Here is a 17,144-nt window from a genome sequence, read left to right on the forward strand (position 1 = left end):
AGTTGTTGAAATTGGATCAAGTAATGCGATGAAAAGCCCCAACATGTGATGACGTCATTGGTTCGCAGCGATTCAACCGATCTGAAGCCCGTCGAGTTGTTGAAGGTGTTCAAGTAAACTGTTCGATGTGGACTCAGCTGACGGCCAGAACCTTGGAGGAGGACCGGACCGTCCACGGGTGTCACTCAGAGATAAGTGGTGATACACGGAGAGGGAGGGTCTGTTCCTGCTTTAGTTCGGACCACCTGAAGCAGGAACAGACCGGTCCGGTTCTGGTGGAAGAAGGTTGGTGATGTTAAAAAGCTCCAGAAGAGAGACCTCAGTCGGCTTCTGGGTAGTGTTCAGATTCCAGTTCACAACTGGTTTAAAGGAACAGTACACGTTTACTTTCTGACTGGAAGCGGCGAGGACGCTGGCGTGGGAAGCATCAGCAGCACCAAAAGCTTCAACGTCGAGGTTTTATTACCAGCTCAGCGAGGAAAGTTCAGTCTGGAGGCGGAACTTCATTCAGGTCTCTGATAAGACGGAGCGCCGGACCTCGTGGACGACCGTCCAACTGTGCTCCGACTCATTTCTCATGAACAGATCAAATCTGAGGTGGGGAGGGAGGCGGGACTGAGAAGGGAAGGCGGGGGTGAGAGAGAAGGAGGCGGGGTTGGGAGAGAGGAAAGCAGGACTGGGAGAGAAGGAGGCGGGGCTGGGAGAGAGGAAGGTGGGGCTGCGAAAGACCGGGAGAAAATGGGAAAAACTGGGAGGAATGAGGTGGGACTGGATTACGGAGTGAGCAGCAGCTGTGAGGACACTGCAGATGTTTTTGAGAGAAAATCGGCTATAAAATAACGCAATGTTTACCATCTGCAAGGACAGGACAAGATTTTGGAACCAGCAGCTTCTGGTTGCCGTTGGGACTCTGCAGTTCGCCTTTAGGATTCATCCTGTTCAGCTGCATCCTGATCCGACATGTTAAACCGAGCTGTGCGTCTCCTGCCTCGTTTTACTCCCAGTGAGAAAGCAAATATTTCCAGTGCTTCTCCTTTTCCTGAACGCCATCCGTTCATATTAGGACATAAACATGGGACGAATAAATTAGTGAGAGTTATAAGGCGAAAAAACAAACCGAACATGGCACCAAAAGTAATTCAAAACCAGCTTGACTTAAAACATGAAAGAAAAGTAGCAACTCAAGGCACGCCTCCGGGACCTACGCTAGCTACGCCTGTCTTCACTACTCATCCAGGACTGAATGTCGACCGGTACCGTCGTTGTCTTCTACCAACCACAAGCTAATTCACTTTAGAAAACACATGAATGGAGAACTTTTCATGGATAGAGAAAAAAGACGTCCACCACAGCAGCAAATCTACCTGTGATCGATTGTGACGAACCATAACAGTGCATTGACCCTCCTGAGAAAAAAACCCTAAACATTTCCTAAACAAATAGAGAACATTAGTCTAGCAGGAGGCGGATCGGGAGGGTTGATGTGACGTGGTCTGAGGTCCCCCCCCCCCGGGCGGCCGCTGGTCTGAGACCGGGTTAGCCTGTCGAGTTATCCTTAGCTAGACCGTTAGCAGAGGTGGCGATCTCACAGCAGCGTCCGCGGTCGACCTCGTCCGCATCGCAGACCCCCAGTGTTAACGCTGAGTCACAGAAGCAGGTCAGGGTCTGTGGTCTGGCCTGGTGGCGGCTGGGCTGAGCTGACAGCGCCCCCCGCTGGCCGCAGAGGGAAACAGCAGCCTGGGCTCGGCGCTTCTCTTGGCAAAAGTTTGAAGGACTGGAAGGAAGCACGGAGGGGAGCAGTGAACAGAGGTCATTTCCATTCTCCCTCGGTGGCAGAGGAGTGCTCGGGGGGGGGGGGTAGCCATCATGGAGGGAGACGTCCATTCTCCCTTCTTTTCTGTTTGGGTCGACAGGGGGGGGGTAAGAGTGAGAGGAGAGGCGGTGTCCATTAGCCCTAAATCATCTAGAGTTAATGGAAAGAGGAAGAGAGGGAGGGTGAAGGAGGGAGGATCGACTCGGTCCCGAACATTTAACTCTCCTCAAAGTCCTGAGACGAGGACTCCAGTTTGCTTTTCTTGCTGGGTGGGGCCTCCTCCTGTAGGTCCTGCAAGCAAGAAGAAAAGCCAGAGTTCAGGTCGGATGATGAGACGGAGACCGTTTCGTTCAGTAGTCTTCCTCCTCTAAAGCTCAAATCCCAACAACGTCCGCATGGCACGCATGACTGACGACCGTCTTCAACACAGAGGTCATTTCTCTAAAGGACAAAACCGTCCTGCACCAGCTCAAAGCCCGACACATAAAAGCATAAACAACATGCAGAAAAGGTTTAACTGCAGGTGCTGGCAGGGTCTGCTGCTCCCTCCATCCTGCAGCAGCTCCTCAGGTTTTCCTGGACTAACAGACTCCTCTCCCAACACCTCCTCGTCTCCTCCGTTTCAGACGTGAGGTTTTACACGGCGTCCACCTCCTGTTCAGGTGCTTTTGGTTGTGCTCCACCCTGAGGAAGCTTCACTCCTTCCACCTGTTTGTACGTGTTTAGTCTCCCATAACATCAGGGCAGCGGGAGACGTGAAGAAGAGGAGTCATCTTAACGTAACGGCGTCGCCTCGACGTTTTCAACCGGATGAGCCGTGTTGCGCTAAGGAACTAAAATGGCCGTGAGCTAAAAGATCTTTTCAGCTCCGAGGACGAACATGAAGGATGGAGCAGAAAAATCACGTCTGCTGATCAGAGCTTCGTTCTCAGATAGAAAAACTTACAGCTTGATCACATGACCTGCATATGCAGCCCATCGGGAAGGCTTCCCGTATCATCCAGGCCAACGACTGGCCCACAGGAGGCTTCCCATAACCCACGGCCAGGCTGGAAGCCAACATCTGGTCCACACGACACACTGCCGGGGGTGCAACTGAGCCGGCGGAGCCGACGCTGAGCCATCGAAAGCAGCTCAGATTCAGAGAAAATAGACTCCCAAAGATGACTACTGGAGACAGGTTAGCTTAGCTTAGCATGTTAGAATCAATTAGCAACTTGGAAAAGTTCTTCTTCTGCAGAAATGCTGCGTCCACACCTCCAGGTTCTCCCTGACATGCTACCGTTTAGCATTTAGCTGAATCATCATTATTCTAGGAGAAAACTTTCAGAAGAAGCGATCAGAGCTGAATCCTGCCAACCAGAAGACCAGAAGGTGCAGATTGGTGGAAATCTGATGGAGAAGGAATGTTGTCTGAAAGGGTTAAACATCAAGATAAATATCTGGATGCAGGAACTAAAACCCTGTGGTTTTCCTCAGCATGGCCGACCTGAGGGAGCTCCGCCAGCTGATGTGGAAGAACTTGGGCTGATCGGGCGTGAAGTCCGAGCTGTTTGGAACGAGTTGATCCAACCGAAGTAAAACTGCGTTGGATCCTCTCTTCTAACCCGTTACGTTAAACGCTGGTCGTTCCTCTTGGAGATGAAAAGCAGAAGTCAGATGTTTGGTTTGGAAGCATGGGGTTCCTCTCGCCAACGCCCCGTAACCTCTGAGCTTCTTTCTCTGCAGCCGTCGCTGCAACAAAAGCTACTAATGAAGAAACGGATCTGCGCTGCTGCCGCTAAAGGTCAGAAGCTCTGCAGGGAGCCTTTAATGGCAGAGGTGCTGGTGGGCTGCGAGATGGCGAAACGCAGGCGATCAATCACCTAATGACTGAGGTAATGGTCACCAGCGCCATCTGCTCCCGTCTCAGACAGAAAACGGAGCAGCGGGACGGACCTGCATGTCCACTCCACCCGTCTTGCAGCAGACGTAGAGTCAGGACCGAAGCAGAGGAATAAAAACCTGCTTCACTTCAGATTTATTCTCATTTCAGAGTTTCTGACAGTCGTTCTGCTTTTCTGTTCCTAGAAACCAGAGACAGACATGTTCACACCTGAGCTCAAAGCGGACGTTTCTGCTGATAACAGGTGTGTTCGTACCTGAGTGGCTTTGCTGTCTGAAGACTCCTTCTCCCCTGACGACAGCCCGTCTCTCTTGGCGCTCTGCGCTCTCTCTGAGCTCTCTGATGAGGAGATGCTCTTACCTGGAGATAGAAACACGGCGACATGAGAGCTGGACTCGCTTCTCTGACGCGTCACTGACTCTGTGTGCTCGTCGCTGCAGCTTGATGGAGGGTTAGCGTGTTTGATCCACGTCTGGGAGATGGAAAGTTTATTTTGTGTCTCGAAGCTCCAGAAAGTTAAACTTTGTCATGTAAAGGATGTTGGGGGGGGGGACTAAATCTGGAGACTAGCGGCAAATCTAGCAGCTTTTACTGGAGTTATTAGAGGGTTTTCTGGTGTTGTGGCGACTGACTTGAAGGCACATCTTGTTCTACAGTTACTGTAAGGAAGGAGCAGCGGGAGCCTCTCCCGTCCTAAAGCACTCCCAGGCGGCCAGTCTCAGTCGGCTCCGGCTGCAGGTCAATGTAGAATAACTGCAGTAGGTTGTGGAAGTTCACCTAAACATAGTTTATACCATTGTCAGTGACAACTGGCTGCATTATTTTCCTATACATAGTTCGGCTAGTTAAACACTGTAATATCCCTCCGTTACGGGGCGTTACCATAGCAACGCGTTAACCAGCTGGTTCAGATCAGCTGTCTTAACAGGTGAATGAGAGAAACACGCTGCAGCCTGACAGCGGTTGTTTGGTATAAAACATACATCCAGGCCAACGTAAAATAGTTCCTATATAAGCGGTAAAAGTGGATTAAACAACTGGAACCGTCCATTAGACGGTTATAATGCACGACACGGAGTCTAGAACACCACGACGCGCAGCGTTGTTTATAAATACTGGATAATTGTGTTAAATAATCCAGATCTCAATTTCAGTCAAAATAATGGTGATTATAATTTTTGTCATAATGGAGCAGCCCTACTGCGCATCATGTTGCAGAATCCTGCAGGAGCCCGGATGGCAGCGAGGATCTGGTGAAGCCACCGCCGTGACGGAGGACGAGTCACCCCGCTCCCAGATTTCATCTCTTTCTGCTGAGATCCATCATAACCACACGTCTCCTGCTCGTACTTCCGGGTCGAAGCGCGGGAAGAACCAAGACCCATCCAGACAAATGCAGGTCCACGTTATCTGGGTTTGATTCCCGTCAGACTGACGCACATCGTAAAAGTCGGACTGATGCAACGTTCCTCTTTAGGTCGGGCGAACTGACTTCCTGTTGGCGGCTTTGCTCGTGTTCACGCCGCTTGTTGAGACGTTGTTGTGAGTTTCTAGGCTGAGAAATAAAGTTTTTCGTATCAAACGAGCTCGAACGGCTCTGCGATGGACTGGCGAGCTGTCCAGGGTGTACCCTGCCTTTCGCCCAGAGACTGCTGGGATAGGCTCCAGCTTCCCGCGACCCTTCATCAGATTAACCGGTCAGGAAAATGAATGAATGAATGAACGAGCTCGAATGGAGGATAATTTAAGATTTTTGGCTCCAACAGACACGTTTCTGTGAATCTGACGGGAGGAGAATGCTTTCAGCATTCCTCCTCCGCCATGTTCCTGTGCTGGAAACCTTCATTCATCTGCGTTGGCGTTTCCGGGACGATCAGGTTGGCGGTTGAAGTCCCGAGAGAGACGGCAGCTGTGCCGCATTTTTAAAAAGAGGAAGTGGTTTTGACTCTTCCTTGGTCTGACTGGACGCGCTGCATCTCCAGCTGGAGACGCTTCACGCCAACAAACACGCCTGACCTCTCTTGCTGTCCGGACTCTGGTCGCTCTTGGTGTCGCTGTTCTCCCGGTGCGACGCGGCGTTGGCCTCGGGGGCGGGGCTGGTACTGCAGCTGTTTTCCTGCTTCACCGGGGACGAGTCGGCGATGGAGCTCTGGTTGCTGTTGTCATCTGAGGAAGACACAAAGACGCTTCGTTTAAACATGAGGAGTTCATCCGCCAGGGAATGTAGTCCCCGACGAGGACATCTCTAGTCCAGCTGGAACGGCTTCATCACATCAACGAGCCGGAGCACGACTCCATCAGTGTCTGGTTTCAGACGCACCGTGCATGTCCATCATCCCGGGAGATGAGCTGTTCTCCGGAGTCGTCACCTCCGAGCCGTATTTCTCATCCTTCCCCTTCTTCTTGTTTTTGTTCTTCTGCAGCGCAAGAAAAACACGAGGTTTAGGAGGACAACAAAAACCTTCTCCGGTGATTCACGTCTCCCGTCTGGACTCACGTCGTCGGACTTCGGCTCCGTCACCGGCACCCACTTGTAGATACGAAGGGACGTGTCTCCGACCGTCACCCACTTCTTCTCCCTGAGCGGGACAGAAAACGAAGGTTGAGCGGGGCGGAAAACGAAGGCCGGGCGGAACGGAAAACGAAGGCCGAGCGGAACGGAAAACGAAGGCCGAGCGGAACGGAAAACGAAGGCCGAGCGGAACGGAAAACGAAGGTTGAGCGGGGCGGAAAACGAAGGCGGAGCGGAACGGAAAACTGTGACGATACGCTCTTGTAAAACTCAAATCGATTTTTTGGGTGCTGATAAAATTTAAATTCCAATTCTAATGATTTCTTAATATTGCTGATTTTTTTAGACTTAAAAAAATTCTGATATTTGACTTTTTGACGCCCCCATTCGGTCGTAAACTGAGTAAAATGAAAGACGTGACTTATTTCTCATCGAGTGCAAGAAAAGCTGAAATCGGTTGGTTGTCAAAAGTAAAATCACCAAAAAACGACAAATTAATAGATAAACAAAAAGTTTTCAGGTATGAACACGCTGCTTTAAAAAGTGGATCAATAGATAAAACTCATAAATACTGACAAACACAGATGTCTGATATGTAGGATTTACACCTTCCAGAACAATCTGATCACTGATCAGTTAACGTCTTAGATGTAAGATGATGAGTTTAAAATCTAAATTAACAATAAGAAATATAAAAATGAGAACAAACTGCAGGTAATTAACTGAAAACAGAATTATTTAATGATTTATTACCTATTTATTCATCCAATCAGAAGGTCCGTCACTGAAGCAGGTAAAATATTTTCACCTGGATTCGACCAGCAATCATACAAGTATCTAATATGAATAATAAATTCTATTTAAGTTTGAATTTAGTTATTTTTTTTCTCATCAGAGACTGAATGTGAAAATTTATAACCATGAAACAGATCCGTCTAATATAAATGATATGTTTAAAAAACATTAATATGGTCTAAACTGATCATTTTCTTATCAATTAGTATAAACACAAGTCAGACAGGAAATATATGAATAAATAAGGTTCAAAACTATCATATATCATATATATATAATATATAATACATATATATATATATATATATATAATATACATACATACATACACACACACATATACATGTGTGTAAATATTATATATACACACATACATACATGTATATATATATACGTGAGTGTGACATTTTGTCTATAATATTACCATTTTTTAAAAATAATAGATCATAATTGTGTAAAAATAAAGTTATTTTTTACTTTAAGTGTCTTAAATGACGAATTAAAATATTTATTGTGGATCCACAAAGTCAATAATTGATTGTGTAACTTTTAACTTGAAAATTTGACTTTAAAAGGTCAGAAATAGAAAAGTAGGTCAAACATAAATAAATTAAACTCCATATTTTATTTTTTTCCTACATTATAAATGTCAGTTTTGGGGGTTTATAACATTTCAATTACTTCTCCTGACTTTGACCTGCGGACGTCTGATCAATGCATGTGATCAGAACAAATCAGACATGTGATAATGTACCTGGCACGCGCAGTTTGGCTCCAGAGCGCGTGCAGATCGCCTGATCGGCAGAAACTCGCCGTTAAAACCGAGTAAAACGCGCTTTTTTCCGCCGCGCGCGCCGTTAAACCGGGTCGGTCCGTGTTCAGCCATGCAGCTACTTCCCTCTCCCAACCCCCCACCGAGCCTCCTTCTCCCGCAGACCTCCAGGCGGCTCGAAGCGCCCAGTTTAAAACTCCTGGTGGACTAAAAGCTGCTCCGCCGTCGTCTAACGGCTCCCAGCCGGACTTAGAGCACGTTAGGCGGCTGAAACCCGCCGCTTCCTGCGCGACCCGCCGCGCCGATCAGCGGCCAGGCAATGGCTTCATGCGACTGCATCGAAATGGCTTCTGGGTTCAACCCTTTCCCCGTTAAAAAGCGTCGGAAAAACACCGGGGACGCGGCGTGCGTCTGGCCAGGTGTGCGCGCCTCGTGCGCCCCGGTTGCACCTGAGCTGGAGGAACATGTTCCGTAAACCCCGCTGGAAAAAAAGTGTCTTTTCTCTCCATTTCATCCCCGTCTCGCTCCTTCCCTCTCCTCCCCCAACAAGCCAGCCTTTCTCTGAGATAACGAAGCCCGCTTCGCCTCTTCCTCTTCTTACCATTTTCGTACTTTCTCAATCGCGGCCATGACCCTCTTGATGTCATCCTTCGCCCTGCTGCGGGTCTCCGCTCGGACCGACCTGCCCGACATGTCCGCGGTGGGGAAAATGTTTTTAAAGCTCGCCGGCAGTTCAGACACAATGCAAGCAGGAGAGCAGAGAGGAGGCAGTGCGCATGCGCATGGAGGAGGAGGAGGAGGAGGAGGCTGCAGCTGCACTCTGAACACAGATCTGTCTCCCTGCTGGGCGAGCAGCAGAACAAAGAGGCAGCAAACTGGTTGTACTGGCTGTACTCTGCCCCCCCACCAGTACAGCGTGTCCGTGAACACACCTTTCACTCTGAATGAGACGTTCAAAGCCCGGATTTATCCTACTTTTTCTTCCAGTTAGAGGAGTTACAGGAGAGGAGTCTTCCAGAGGGTTCGGTCTGTTAGTCCGGACTAACTTTTTCTTCAGAATCAGAATCAGAAAGACTTTTTTTTTGCCATTTTCTTTGAACACTTCACAGACTAGGAACTTGTTTCGGTGATAAGGTGCTGAATAATAAAAATATTAATAAAAATACTGAATAATAATGTAAAATTAGAAATACAGCTATTTTACAACTATTTTACAAATAAGGTAAGGTATGCAGAGTATTCAAACTTTTTATTTATTTATTTATTTATTTTGTTAATATATAGTAAAAGTAAAAGTAATTCCTTCTGTTAGGGTTAGGGGTTGTTCCAGCTGGTCTGGACCTCTATCTACAGTCTATGGTCTGGACTAACGGGACAGGAGTCTTCCAAAGCATCTCACATGTCACTTTATTCTATTCTACATTTAGCAGATGTTTTTACCCAAAGCGACTTCCATATGAGTGAGAACAACACAAGCAGGAAATCAGACAGTAGAGGACATCGTAGGACTGTCCGGTTGGACGCAGGTCCTTCCATGAAGTGCTTCACTTCCAGACCAAAACAGACTCAAAAGGCAGAATAAATAAAAAGTTTAATGTTGTTCCTCTTTTTTCATTTTGCCGTTTTTTTTTCCCTTTTTATGGCTTATTCTGCATCTCTCTGCAGTTGTTTGGGGTTTATTTATGCCTTATTTATGTGTTATGAATGGTTTTTAATGGTAGTTGTTTTTGTTGATAATAGGTCTGTTTGATGTCGTTGGTTTTGTTGCCTATTATTTTATATGTTTGCTAATGGCATGTTATTGTTGTTTTTATTAATCATTCAGCTTCTTTTTTTTTTTTTTTTTAGATTGTTTATATGTCAGTTTAGTGGGTTTTTTTGTATTTTTAAAAAAAAAATAATTTTGGAGCTTTTGCTGCTGCTTTTATCTCTGTTGTCATTTGGAAGATTTGTGTTCTCCAGGAGAACACAGTAATTTTTTTATATCTTTAGATTGATCTGGATTTGCATGAAATCGTCATATTGTATCTATTTTTTATGTCTTTTAAACAACTTTTCATTTGGACTTCCATAATAATTTGTGTCTCTTTTGTCTTTTTTTTTTGTGGTGTTTTTGTCTAAAGTCGCTTTTTGTATCATTGTAGTTGTTTAATGACTTTCTGTCAACTTCACTCTTCTCTTCTCTGTCTTTTGAATCTTTTATTAGTCTTCATGGAGGTTTAAATTATTTGTTTTCTCTCAAATTGTGGAGTAAACTTGAAAATGAGAGTAGAAATCAGGTTTTTTTTTTTCATATTTATCTCAAACACACATACAATACAAAACAAGGATGCACATTGTGTAACATTATACGTTGTTTGAGAAGGAGCAGAAGGAAGCCCACGGCTTATTTAAATACTACTGTAAAAGAGTTAATGTGTTCGATAAACTGTGTTCCGGTGATTTTGTTTTGAAGGAGCCAGACCGGAAGTGTGCGCTGTGATGTGGTGGTAAAAAAAAGGAGGGGACGGTAGGGTAATAAAGACGGCGGCTGTGCCAGTTCCGCAGAAACGCTCCGTGTCCTTATTTTGTACATTACAAGTATAGGCGCGCAAACGGGACGCTCGGTTACACTACTCCTCATTTATAGTCTTTCATTTACACAGTTATATGACTATATACACAGTTTACATCCTGAAAATCATCAGTCAGATGGCAAAATATAAAGCAGCAAAATAAATAAGCAATTTTCTTCTTTTTTATATATATCCAAAAAAAATTCTTGTACATTTTTTAAAACTGAATAATCTATCTATCTATCTATCTATCTATCTATCTATCTATCTATCTATCTATCTATCTATCTATCTATCTATCTATCGGTCCCTCTCTTTTTTCCGAGCGGCACTTGAACTCCTCACTTTGGAAACGTTAGAGCGGTTGCGTCATCACCACGCGACACGTCAACATGCTGGTTTAGCATGAGCTAACGCTGCTTCACTAAAGCAAACATTGAAATCAGTTTTCCTGATTAAACTGAACTATTTTCTTTCCTTTATCCGACACCACTCTTAGCGGCCGGACTGAAATCAATAAATTAAAATATTTTTATCTTCCATTCTGCGGTTAGTTTGTGTTGAAGCGACGTTTTCTGTCAGAAACAGTTTTATTGATTAAATCCCGCATCAGAATCTTCCAGTTTATTTTCACCTTAAAGTCGCAGATTTTCACAGGATTTTCTGCGTTTCAAGATGAACGAAGAGGGTGAGTTTCCCCGTGGATCCTGATGTTGTTTGTTTGTCGTTTGTTGTAAATATAACTGTGTCCCTCTTGTCCAAGATCAGAGCTAGTGGAGTACTTCATGTTGTTTTAATTATTCTATTCTATTCTATTCTATTCTATTCTATTCTATTCTACAGTCATTTAGCAGACGCTTTTATTCAAAGTGACTTACATATGAGTGAGAACAACACAAGCATGAAATCAAACAGTAAAGGACATCGTAGGAAGGTGCTGGTGGACTGTCCAGTTGGACGCAGGTCCTCACATGAAGATTACAGGCTTTTTTTTTTTTTTGTTCTTGTTTTTTTCTCCCTTCCCACCCCATAATATCACGGATGTTAAAGTACAAAGAATTAATACCATCATGTTTGTTGCAAAGAACTGGGCTAAGTTCTCCAACTTTCCAATAAATACAGCTATACTAAGTGTTGAAGTTCTCCTTGAAGAGCTGAGTCTTCAGCTTGTTCTTAAAGGTAGACAGGGACTCTGCAGAGCGGACAGAGTTTGGGAGATCATTCCACCACAACAGAATAAAAGAATCTGGCTGCTGATTTAGTCCCACGTTGTGGTGGTAACACGAGGCGTCTTTTACTGGTGGAACGTAGCTGTGGAGTTGACCTGTGGAGAGGGAGTGTAGGCCTGGATTAGGGAGTGAAGGTAGACGGGAGCTGTTTGAGTTATTGTTTTGTAAACCAGAAGCAGAGCTTTAAATCTGATGCGTGCTGCGACCGGAAGCCAGTGAAGAGCGATTAGCAGCGGAGTGACATGAGCTCGTTTGGGTTGGTTGAAAACTAGATTCTGGATCATCTGCAGAGGTTTAACAGAGCATGCAGGCAGACCTGCCAGTAGGGAACTGCAGTAATCGATGCATGAGATGACCAGAGCCTGAACCAACACCTGAGTCGTGTGTTCTGTCAGGTACTGTCTGATTCTCTTGATGATGTAGAGAGCATATCGGCAGGTACAGGCAACCAAGGCAACATGAACCTTAAAGGCCAACTAGTCATCCACCATGACACCCAGATTCCTGGCAGCAGACGTAGGAACAAGTGTGACAGAGTCAAGCTTCACACTTATATGTGGAAGTAAGGAAGGATTGGCTGGGCAGACAATGAGCTCTGTCTTGGACAGATTGAGCTGAAGGTGGAGAGCCTTCATCCGTGCCGAGACATCAGCAAGACAAGCTGATATTCTCATTGAGACGGTTGTGTCATCCAGAGGAAAGGAGAGGAAAAGCTGAGTGTCATCAGTGTAACAGTGATAGGAGAAGCCGTGAGAGCTTCTAACTGCACCAAGTGAGGAGGTGTATAGTAAGAAGAGAAGAGGGCCGAGCACCGACCCTTGAGGCACCCCTGTTTTCACTTCATGTGAGCTGAACACTTCTTCTCACCAGGATACTCTGAAGGATCTTCCTGAGAGGTAGGACGAGAACCGGGAGAGGACAGATCCAGAGATGCCGAGTTCAGAGAGTGAAGAGGAGAATCTGATGGTTGACTGATAACTGTGTCTTTCTTGTCCCGGATCAGAGCTTGTGGAGTACTTCATGTTGTTGCAATGATAACTGTCTTTCTTGTCCCGGATCAGAGCTTGTGGAGTACTTCAGGGACCAGATGAGTAAAGATCCGGCCATGGCCTCTGCTGTCGCTGCTATCCGGACCCTGCTGGAGTTTCTAAAGAGAGACAAAGGTCTGTGAACATGCACTAAACTCAGATAATCACATGGTCACATTCTGTCTGGATCAATAGTTTTTCAGCTTCCAAAGGATTTCTGGGAGCATTTAGTATTTTCAGTCTAGTCTTGTATTTAGTAGGGGTGGGGAAATCAAATCAAAGAATCAAATATTGGGATTTTTTTGTTTCACAATTTTAAAATTGCTTTTTTTTCTTTTTCTTTTTTGTTAAAAAGAAATAGATTTTTGGTTAAAAATTCGTTTTTTTGTTTTAATTTTTGTAATTTTTTTTAAATAAATTTTTTTTGCAATGAAATAAAATTAATCCACTTTAGTTTTTATTATTTTTAATGATCTTTTTACTTTTCTTGGGCATTATAGCAGCAGAATGATGGTCTGGCTCCTGTGCTGTTTTTTCCTCATTGAAATGGAAAAAATAAGGTTTATACATTTTGTTTGGTTTTTAATCGACAAAAATCAGCAATATCAAAGAATTGTGAGAATCGCAATTTAAATCCAATTGGGACAAAAGCATATGGTCACAGCTCCTGTATTTACAGAGGAATGTTTTTATGTTTTTAAGTCGTTCAAGTCTCGTCTCTTCAGAAGTGAACCGGATTTGTCGACACATGAATATAACGAAGAAGCATCTTTAACTGGGATGTTTCTGCTGTTTGTTACCATCAGCCCGTCACACAGACTCGTCATTTGTTTCCTTTCATCTATAAAAAAACCCCAGCAAAAATAAGACGGTAAAACAGGATTTTAGCTGTTGGCAGGACTCTTGAGACGTGGAGGATAAAAAACTAAAAACAGAATCTGAGATCCAGTAAAGACCTGAACCAGGACCTGAGAGGTGCATCTGGACGCCAGCTGGTCCGTCTGCTGTTGGCTGGAGCCTCATCAGAAATGGTCTCCATGGAAACGAGGCTGCAAAGCCATTTAAAAGGAAAGGAAAGGCTGAGATGTGTCACATGATGCAAGAACAGGACAGACGATCAGTGGAAACAGAGACCAACGTACAGTCCTTACCGTCTTGTCAAGTAGTCTAGTCATGATGTTGTACTTTAAATTTCTCATCTTTATTTGGGAGGAAATCAGTCAAACAGCCATTTTTTAGTGTGAACAAGTAATATAATTTGAAATAGTAGTAAAATTCGATTCAATTCTGATTTTTTTGGGTTCAAATTTCGATTTAAATTGTGATTCTCACAATTCTTTGAGATTGATGATTTTTGTAGATTAAAACAAAACAAATGTACAAAACTTTTTTTATTTTGCTCGACGTTTTTCTTGATTTCAATGAGGAGAAAACAACATAGTATCCAGACCATCATTCTGCTGCTATAATGCCCAAGAAGACAAGAAAAAGATCAATAAAAACAATAAAAATGGCAAATATTTTATGATGGATTATATTTATTTGTTTGAAAAAAAATAGGGTTTTTTTAAACAAAAAAACAGCACAGTATCCAGACCATCATTCTGCTGCTATAACGCACAAGAAGACAAGTACAAAGATCAATAAAACCAATAAAAAATTCATTGTGGATAATTTTTATTTGTTTGAAAAAACATTTTTTGTTAAAAAATCAATTTTAAAATTGTGAAGAAAACAAAAAAAAATCCTGATTTCTAATTTTTCGATTCCATTTTCCCGCCCCGAACAAGTAAATATGATTGCAGCTCAGTCTGGACTTGGTAATAACGAGATTGTTGTCATCACCAGGGGAGACCCTCCTGGGGCTCAGGGAGAACCTGACGTGGGCCACATCCTGCCTGAAGAAAGAAGACTCCTCTGTGGCCGTGTCGTCAGGAGGAGAGCTCTTCCTGCGCTTCATCAGCCTCACGTCTCTGGAGCACCAGGTGAGGGAGGACAGGTCGATGCTCGGCCTGGAATCACCAACATGTCGCTGACGGCAGCCTCCTCCTCCAGGATCTGTCTCGCTGTAAGAAGGTGATGGAGGAGCGAGGAGAACTCTTCCTGGAGAAGATCTCCATGTCCAGGAACAAGGTGGCGAAGCTCTGTCACACCTTCATCAAAGACGGCGCTGTAAGTTCACGTCCCGCCTGAAGTCATCCTCACCCGTTCACCGACTCGTCACTAAAACCTTTTCCTGCAAATTGTGCCAGAAAATCCTGACTCACTCGTACTCCAGAGTGGTCCTGAGAGTTCTGGAGAAAGCCGCAGCAGAGAAGAAACGTTTCTCCGTCTACGTGACCGAGTCGCAGCCTGACGCCGCCGGGTGGGTGAACAGTGGGACGTAACTGTGTTTTCACGCTGAAGCAACACTCATTCCTTCCTCCGTGTGCAGGCGGCAGATGGCAGACGCCTTGAGGAAGCTGAATGTTCCCGTCACGGTGGTGCTGGATGCAGCTGTGGGGTGAGGAGGGCATTACAAGCTTCATTTGAGGAGAAGAAAGAGGAACTCTGCTGCATTTGTTGATCGTTTTCTGTGATTTGTCCTGCAGGTATGTTTTGGAGAAAGTAGATCTGGTTATAGTTGGAGCCGAGGGAGTCGTGGAGAGTGGAGGAATCATCAATAAGGTGACTTTTAGTGAAGAATCAGGGGCTGAAACGTGGGGAAAGTTGCCTCCTGTGTTCTCTAAATCCAACACAGCAGACACGTTATTCGGACTGTAGTGGACCCCCCGACTCAAGGATGACACTTTACTGATGATTTTTAGGTTTAAAGAGCTGGGAAATACACAGAAAAGGCATAGAAGTAACAATCCGACTCTTACATCCTTTACAATAAATTTAAATCTGTCAGTAAATTCATGAAATGGATTTATGTGGCAAAATAAACATCCAAATAGTCCCGTTATAAACATATTAAACAAAGGGGCTGCTGATCATCAAAGGAAAACTACGTTCTTCTGGAAATCCAAAACATTTTTACCGTTTTTTAGTTGCTGTTAAATACGCTCGCACCACCACAGCTGATGGGCAGAAGTACCTTCAAAATAAAAGCGTGGCGGAACGTTAAAGCATGCTACATTCTCTATGAGAAGCAAGAACTTTTTTGTTGTTCTCGAGAAGAAAATGACGTCATTTTGTTCTCGCGGACGCGTTTGAAGACAGTTCTCGACACATCGGGCTGCAGAACTTTTTTCTTGCGGGGCTCCGAGAAGTATCGTGTGATTGGTCGGACATGAGAGGTGGGCGTGGTTAACACACAGGAAGCAGGAAGCGGAGTTGCTGCTTCCTTGTTTTTACTGCTGCAGGTAAAACTGATTGTTTCGATAAAACAGCTGATCGAGGTGGTGAGAAAGTACCAACTTTTTTACATGTGGCGTTAAAACACTCGAATCCAGCCGCATGTACAACCCGCCCCGCCACGTGCACAACCCGCCCCGCCACGTGCACAACTCGCCCTGCCGCAGATGAAGCTGGTCGTTAAATATGAAACTAGAAACTCGGAGAGCGGAAACCTCCACCAAGCACGATGTTAAAGAATCCTTTTAAAACATTCCTGGATCCAAATGGTGATCCGGATCACCTCCAGAATTTAATCACTTCTTCATTTTTACATTTCCAACAACTCTGGAAATGTTTATAAAAATCCGTCCGTAACCTTTTGAGTTATCTTGAACACAAAGACGGCGGGAAAAACACAACCTGGTGGAGGAAACAACCGGGTTCATGGCACATAAAGCAGACATCGCCCCCCGCAGTGACCCCTCCCCGCTGCAGACCTGCTTCTCCTGGAGGATGGATGGACCTGATGAAGAAGAAGGTTTTTCTTTGTTCTTGCAGCCTCGAGAGCAAAAACTCAGTTCTTGTTCTCGTGGAGGATAGAACAAGCTTAACAGTAGCAAATGCTAAAATAAAATATTACCTAAAGAAATAACTTGTGGTTATTTCCACTTGTCATTCATTCAGCCACATCACATCGAATGTTGGTCTTTCTGTGTGGACTTTGCATGTTCTCCCCGTGTATGTGTGGGTTCTCATGCGTGTTAGTTTAACCGCTATAGTTAACTCATCACATGTGAGTCACTTCGGATGAAAGCGCCAAATGACCGCAGAATGAAGAGGAACGTTGTGTCTTTGCAGATCGGGACCTATCAGATGGCGCTTTGCTCTAAAGCACACAACAAGCCCTTCTACGTGGTCGCTGAGAGTTTCAAGTTTGTGCGTTTGTACCCGCTGAACCAGCAGGACGTCCCGGATAAATTCAAGGTTCGACTCTTTTCTTTTCTTGTTTTTGTTTAAAAAAAACCCATTTTTACATGTTTGTTCTGGTCTGCAGTACAAAGCCAACACGCTGAAGACGGTCGCCAACCTGTCGGAGGAGCATCCGATGATCGACTACACGCCTCCCTCTCTCATCACCCTCCTCTTCACGGACCTGGGCGTCCTCACTCCGTCGGCCGTCAGCGACGAACTCATCAAACTTTATTTATAACCGAACAAAACAACAATAAAACAG

The 17,144-nt window shown here is 44.9% G+C and overlaps 2 protein-coding genes across 2 annotated transcripts in view; one reads left to right on the forward strand and one right to left on the reverse strand.

Moving 5' to 3' along the window:
* The window catches only part of bcl7a (BAF chromatin remodeling complex subunit BCL7A), an 8,857-nt gene extending 346 nt beyond the window's left edge, over positions 1-8,511 (reverse strand). The window contains exons 1-6 of the mRNA XM_079256235.1: positions 8,379-8,511; positions 6,196-6,277; positions 6,019-6,115; positions 5,715-5,864; positions 3,955-4,058; positions 1-2,104 (exon numbers count right to left, since the gene is read on the reverse strand). The exon at positions 1-2,104 is cut by the window's left edge and continues 346 nt beyond it. Of these exons, the coding sequence (XP_079112361.1) occupies positions 2,030-2,104; positions 3,955-4,058; positions 5,715-5,864; positions 6,019-6,115; positions 6,196-6,277; positions 8,379-8,470 (600 nt within the window). The 5' untranslated portion in view covers positions 8,471-8,511 and the 3' untranslated portion in view covers positions 1-2,029. The remainder of the gene's footprint in view (positions 2,105-3,954; positions 4,059-5,714; positions 5,865-6,018; positions 6,116-6,195; positions 6,278-8,378) is intronic.
* Positions 8,512-10,711: 2,200 nt separating this feature from the next.
* eif2b1 (eukaryotic translation initiation factor 2B, subunit 1 alpha) lies at positions 10,712-17,143 on the forward strand. The gene is made up of 9 exons (XM_079256466.1): positions 10,712-11,020; positions 12,623-12,724; positions 14,438-14,574; positions 14,645-14,761; positions 14,842-14,954; positions 15,024-15,092; positions 15,181-15,256; positions 16,769-16,894; positions 16,965-17,143. Exons 1-9 carry the CDS (start codon positions 11,008-11,010, stop codon positions 17,118-17,120), a joined length of 909 nt encoding a protein of 302 aa, XP_079112592.1. The 5' UTR covers positions 10,712-11,007; the 3' UTR covers positions 17,121-17,143.
* Position 17,144: the final 1 nt, after the last annotated feature.

This window comes from Telmatherina bonti (genome assembly GCF_933228915.1).
Source record: "Telmatherina bonti genome assembly, chromosome: 17".
In the NCBI taxonomy this organism is placed as follows: Eukaryota; Metazoa; Chordata; class Actinopteri; order Atheriniformes; family Telmatherinidae; genus Telmatherina; species Telmatherina bonti.